Source organism: Propithecus coquereli, unplaced genomic scaffold (assembly GCF_000956105.1).
Source record: "Propithecus coquereli isolate 6110/MARCELLA unplaced genomic scaffold, Pcoq_1.0 Scaffold13, whole genome shotgun sequence".
Taxonomy (NCBI): Eukaryota; Metazoa; Chordata; class Mammalia; order Primates; family Indriidae; genus Propithecus; species Propithecus coquereli.
The window spans coordinates 4,432,891-4,439,672 of NW_012137191.1; the positions used below are offsets into that span (position 1 = coordinate 4,432,891).

Sequence of the window (6,782 nt, forward strand, 5' to 3'; positions counted from 1 at the left end):
GAATGAAGAGAAAGGAACACTGGGTCTCTAAATGTGCCCAACTGGGAAGAAAAAAGCTAACAGGAGATTAACTCAATTTAAAATTGTGGGAAAAACTGACGAAGACCGTCTATAGTATATTAATTCTCATTTTAAAAAATGGGCGATAGGCCCTTTCTTTAAAACAAATTGTGTGGATTCCAGGAGGAGTAAACAAAGAAGGGTATTGTGCATAGCTTTTTTAAAGCTGAAAAATACATAGTCAGTAAAATGGTCATTTCCGTTTTTGAGCATCCCTTTGCTGAGCCAGCGAATGGCCAAGTCGGCGGGGTCGCTGGAGGGCAGACTTCGGAGCGCAAAGCTCTCCCCCCAGCTCGTTAGCACATTCCCCCTGGTGGAGCGGGAGCGGCGGCGGCGAGTGCAGAGGCCGTGACCCCCGGCGGAGAGCTGGGCTCGGGCCGGGGGCCGGACCTACAGCCGGTGGCCCGGAGGGGCGGTGAGGTGGTGGGGCGGCGAGGGCGCCCTGGGACGCCGCGGGCCTCGCGGGGCGGGGCGGGGCGGCGGCGGCGGCGGGTCGCGGGCGGATGACGCGCGAGGCCGGCGGAGGAGCCGCCACTTCCTGGAGCCGCCGGCCGGGGCCGCTCGCTGCACTCAGCGCTGGAGCCGGGAGCCCGCGGCCGCCGCCATGTCCCACCAGACCGGCATCCAAGGTAACGGCGCCCGGCGCGGCCCGCGGGGAAGAGGCTCCCGGGAGGCCCCAGGCGAGCCGAGCGGGCTGCGGGGCGGGTAGGGCCAGAGTCGGGCCGGGAGTGTAGGGAGTCGGTCCCGCGGGGCCTGGGAGCCTCGGCGTCTCTCCGCGCTCCGGTTTGCCGCGCGCTCCCGGCCCGCGCCGCCTCCAGCTGGGCCTGGCCTCCGCCACGTTGCAGACGGACCCGAAGTTCGGAGGAGCGAAGGAAATTGGTTTCCGAGGCGGCCTAGGTGAAGGGGGCGTGCCCTCCAGAGCCCCCCACGTTAGGCCAACTTTCCCCTTTTTTATCAGGAGGGGAAGAGCTGGAACAGCGGAGGCGACTGGGGCTCCCTTCGCTGTGGAGAGCCGGGCGAGTTTTCCTTTTCACCGTCCAAAGAAGTATTACAGGACTCTGGTTATAAAGCGAAACATGCCAGAATCCTTCTCACACCAGTAGCGGTGCTTCCCAAACTCTTCCACATTTTCTCCCCAAATGGGAATATGATTTATGTTCTGAGAAATCCTTAGTGTGGGGTGTGTTTTGGTCTTGTATCTAGGTACTCTCCAGGAGAACTGAAAAGTCTGATCTGTGTGGTTAAATTTAGTCATCCCGTGCAGACAGTTGAAAGGGCAATTTTATCTGACCTCCATTATTTCCTGGTTTGAAAATGGACAGCCTGGAAGCGCTCACCTCATCAGAGTCAAATAATATATCCCCGGGTTACTCGTGATCACTTAATGAATTCCAATATAAACCCAAGCCCTTCCTGTTAATAGACAACGACTCTTTTCCGCAAATGCACACTTAATTTTGTGTCCTGTTCTTAAGGGTCTTTTACAACACCCCCCACTTACTCCTGCACACGCACACAAGCAAAATATTCTCAAATCTAAAAGCATTGTTTTATTTGCCCGCATTAATTTTGACATTTAAGTATGTAATTATTGACTTTCATGCTTGAGCCTTACAGCAAGCACTACTTATTAGTGTTTCTTGCTGTTAGTAGACAACACAAGAACGAAATGGAAGCTTTAATAGGAAGACAAGGGTCAGGTTATTAAATATATATTTGCTCAATGAGTTTACTTTAACTTTTTGAGAAATGCAGCTTACAAAAATATAACCAGAAGTAAAAGATTGAATGCATTTTATTGGCTTTTTTATTTTAATCAGGTTGGGATAACTGATAGTTACTGTTGTTTTTAGTGGGAAAATACAGAAAATGAATTGGTGAAGGAGGTGTCTTTATCATAATCTTGAAAGTAAACTAGAAGACAATGAAAGCAAGTTTTCAACATTTTTCAAACAAGCAATAAAGGTGTTTTTCAGAATTGTATTTGCCCATTATTGAGTTTGAGTAACTTCAGGGTATTCACTCCAGTGTTATTTTTGCTACAGAATTATCTAGCTAAAACAGATTAAAATTAATGTTAACATACTTTTAAAATATATTAATATTTCTTAACTGTATACAATGTCTGCTATCTTATGGCTTTAAGTTTTATAATACTGATAATAAGAGAATGCTAAATACTTCAAATTTTTTTGTGTGTATTGTAATTCATTTTTTCCCATATAGGTAGCAAAAGAAAGTATTCATACATAAGTATAAAAAAAATAGGTTTGCTTTTCTTTATCTTTTTCCACAGCAAGTGAAGATGTTAAAGATATCTTTGCCAGAGCCAGAAATGGAAAGTACAGACTTCTGAAAATATCTATTGAAAATGGTTAGTTAAACATTTAAAAATATTGTTTGTCCCTGGATTATTGGGTATTATATTTTTAAACTAAGTAATGTTAGTGATTTGAACTTTTTGTTAATGTGCAGTATGCAGCTTACCTTAAGTAAGGTAACTTGGATCCCTCACATTTTGTGCAGGTCCCTATGGTCCCTGTTTTCCTTCTGAATTCTCTAGCTATCAGGGAAACAGAAAGATGTTTTTTAATGTGATGTCTTCCTCTTTTACTTCTTGTGTCTCAGTTTCTGCACCACAATCTGTTTCTAATGTCAGTGCTTCCATCTCTGGAATGGAAATAAATTAACAGGTGATTATCCAAAAAAATAGTTACTTGTGAATTATTCAGTAAAGTTTGTTTTAAAGTAGAAACAAAGGATTTCAAACTCTTCCATTTTCTCCACCTGATTGCACCTTATGCTACAGGAATGATTATTACCCTTTCTTGTTGTTTTGGGAAAATTCTGGGAATGTAACAAACTACCAATTGATTATTTAAAAATAAGCAGGGAAACAGGTTGGGTGGGGGAATCTTTTAAATAAGGCAGATTTAAATTTGAGTAATTACTGTTCAAACTACCTGATTACAAATGAATGTGTTAAAATATTCAATTGGCTTAATTCCTTAAATACCTTGAAATATTTTGCTTTGGAAAAATAACTTGTTCTTTCATAAACTGGAAGTAAATCTAATTTGTTTTCCATTTTCTGCTTATATATTAAAAATACCAGAATAGTTTATAAAATATGCTTTTGTTCTATATATATTACAAATTCAACAGGAATAAATGTATACTATAAACCAGCATATTTTAGAAATAATGAGTTAAAATTTTAAATGCCATCACTTCCTGAGTGACTAGTTAAGTAACTAAAATGGAAAAGTTAATCTAACTAGCATCTTTACAGAAATAAAATGGTATTATTTCCTAAATCATTATTTTCTGGTTTTATTTTTTGTTTTGAGAAAATTTTTTAACAAAGGAAATCCCAAAGAATAAAATAGTATCATAAATACCTATGTTTCCCCTTAAATTAGTAACTGCTAACATTTTATCATATTTACTTCAAGCATTTTTAAAAATGTGATACTGTTCTGATATAAGAGTATCCCCTTTAAACAATTTTACTTTCTGACCTCTTTCCCCTGAAGCGTCTACAATTAGGAGTTTTTGTATTTGTGCAATCTCTTTTTTACATGTATCCCTAAATAGCAGATAATGCTGTTTGGGTTTTTAAGTTCCCATAAACTGCATGATACCATCTTATTCTGCATCTTTCCTTTTTCTGTAAATGTTATTTTTGTAATGAGTTTTGATAGGTTAATTCTTTTAAAATTTGAATAGAATGTTATCAAATGACTATGCCACATATTTTTTGTCCATTCTCTTACTGATGAACGTTGAGGTTATTTCCAGTTTTCACTGTTACTGTATAGTGCTGCAGTGAACACCTTTGTACTTCTGTGCAAGAGATTCTCTATGCAGAGAACATTCAAAATTTTACCATATTTTGCCAAATAGTGCTTCAAAGTGGCTGAACCAATTTATGCTTCTAGGCAGATTTTTAATCTGTAGCATCAGCCAAACAGGAGTTAAACCTTATTTTATTTAATATTTCTTACTCTAAAATTCAGTGTTAATTGGAGACATTATTCTAAGTGGTAGTACAGTTATTTAAGTGTATTTTATTGATAATTTACAGCATAGGCATTTTGGAAAATAGAAATATAATCACCCATTATTTGACTATTCAACTGAACTATTATGATCATTTTATACATTTTTGTGGTGGGTATGTATAAAAAATTTTAACCATGCTATCCATAAAATCTTCCTGTTTTTAGTAATACTTTATATCATAATTATTTTCTGTGCCACTTTTTTCCTTTTAACTTTTTGATGTGCATAATACTATCGTAATTGGGAAATGACTTTAGGTTAATTTATTTTTGTAGTCTTCATGGAACTACCACTTGGTCTTTCAAATCATTTACCTGTCTTTTTAAAAATTATTTTTTATAGAGCAACTTGTGATTGGATCATGTCGTCAGCCTTCAGATTCCTGGGATAAGGATTATGATTCTTTTGTTTTACCTCTGTTGGAGGACAAACAGCCATGCTATATATTATTCAGGTTAGATTCTCAGAATGCCCAGGGTTATGAATGGATATTCATTGCGTGGTCTCCAGATCATTCTCATGTAAGTAATTTTTTAGCAGTTTAACATTAAATACTAGAAAGAATTTTTAAAAAGCTATTTCTAGGCTGATTGGAGTTTAAAAGGCAGTAGTCATTTCCCATAGAAGGGAGTGATCATAGGGGAAAAAAATCTTTGAATTAATAATGTGGAATCAAACAAGCGCTTAGATTCAGAAGCTTTGTCCTTGAAATAAAAATAATTATCAATTTAAAAATTAAAAATCTGTGGCAATTATAAATGACTCCATGGGCCTCTGAAGAGTGAAGCTAACTGCTTGGCCTTGAGAATAATAATTTTAATAATTCTGGGAACTAATTGAACATTATATTAAATTTTGTTAATATTCACCATATATTATTAATCACTACCATTCAGGTGGTAGGCATGCAAATAAATATTTCTCTTAGCAAAGTTGGTAGTGGACAGACTGAATAGAACAAAAGACAAAACTGATATATGACTATGCCAAATTTGTCTCATATTTCTTGTAAAAAATTAATAATTCTTAAAAGTTATCTACATAATCATTCTGAAAAGATTATCCCATCCTCTTTAATTCATAAATCCTGTCTGAATACTGGATTTGACTGTGCAAGATTATGAAATTATTTCTGTTGGTAGTTATCTTTAGTTGCATTCCATGGATACTAGTAAAATTTTAATAATAGTATAGTATATTTCTTGTCATCCTGTGTCCCTCACAGTATGGTATATCACATAGGGAAGCCATGAGTATTTGATTCTTAACAACTTAATTAGTAATATCTGATCTACCTTTGAGTAAAATGTTGCTATCAAGGTTACTTCGTTTCAATTTTTTCCTCCTGTTTTAAAGTAGTTGTTAATCCTTGAACTCATTTTATACTTTGAGGAATCTTTAAAAATTTATATATTCTCAACTTTTAAAAAAATGTGACTTAACATTGTAAATTGAAATCTACCTTAATAGCTATTGATACTTTTAGATGTTCGTGTTAGGATGATTATTTGTACACACATAGTTTAAGGTATTATAGTCAGTGGGCTTCAGCTTTATCACAGTTTCTTTCATTTTTAATGTGCTTGAAGATTTTAATACATTCAGAATGTGCTTTGTTTTGTAATAGTATGTTTTCATCTGTAAACTTCTAAGTAAACTTTCACAACTGAATAGGTTCGTCAAAAAATGTTGTATGCAGCAACAAGAGCAACTCTGAAAAAGGAGTTTGGAGGTGGCCACATTAAAGATGAAGTATTTGGAACAGTAAAGGTATAAAACTTATATTTTTATGTGGATTCTATATGTTGTAATTAAAATGATTAAAGAACTCCTAGGTAATAGGTAACTGATATGAATTCAGATGGATGAATGTGTAAACATAAGAATAAGAGAAAAAATATTGTTATATTTTATATGATATACAAGTTAACTCTAATGGATCTATAACTTTGAATTCATTCATTTGTGTCTATTTGACATTGAGAATCAGTGGTATTAAAACATTATACATATTCTTTAAAAATATTTGTATGGTGAATACATGTATCTATACATATACACATAGATATACATACTGACATGTATGTATCTGTATATGATATTTTATATCTAAATAAAACTTAGCATAGCATAATGCCTTAAAATAGTCAACTCAAAAAGTCAAGTAGATGGATTAATACAACTTGCTACTGCTTTTAATTTCATTTAATGACAAAAAATCAGGTTAGTTTTTACCACCTTGACTCATCCTTTGACCATAATTTCCCTTAATGACTATAAAAATATCTGTAGCTGGTCTTTAAATATGGATCCTGCCTTTCCAGGAAAAAAGATATTTAGATAATCGCTTTAGCTTTTCTCAAAGCTCTCATCTATTGCTCATTTTATCAGGATATAAAGGTGATTTTTTTCTTTAAGTAACCACAAAGCAGGAAAAATGAAGGTGATATGTTTTATAAAAACATGTTAGTTGGAAGGATGCCCTAAAATTTGCTTTGTAAAGTAGTTACAATAAAGCCATGATTAGTATTAAATGGGGATAAGTAAGTCAGATTTTATAAAACTCTTAAAAAAACTTAAACTATTTGATCAGTTATTCATTATATTGTTAAATTTCTTCCTTTCTTCTCTATTTTTTCTTCCTTCAATCAAAAATC

General features: G+C 35.7%; 1 protein-coding gene across 1 annotated transcript in view; it reads left to right on the forward strand.

Moving 5' to 3' along the window:
* The first annotated feature begins 541 nt into the window (after positions 1 to 541).
* TWF1 (twinfilin actin binding protein 1) overlaps positions 542 to 6,782 on the forward strand; it is a 12,960-nt gene continuing 6,719 nt past the window's right edge. Inside the window, exons 1-4 of the mRNA XM_012638483.1 lie at positions 542 to 689; positions 2,357 to 2,434; positions 4,468 to 4,646; positions 5,800 to 5,895. Of these exons, the coding sequence (XP_012493937.1) occupies positions 665 to 689; positions 2,357 to 2,434; positions 4,468 to 4,646; positions 5,800 to 5,895 (378 nt within the window). The 5' untranslated portion in view covers positions 542 to 664. The remainder of the gene's footprint in view (positions 690 to 2,356; positions 2,435 to 4,467; positions 4,647 to 5,799; positions 5,896 to 6,782) is intronic.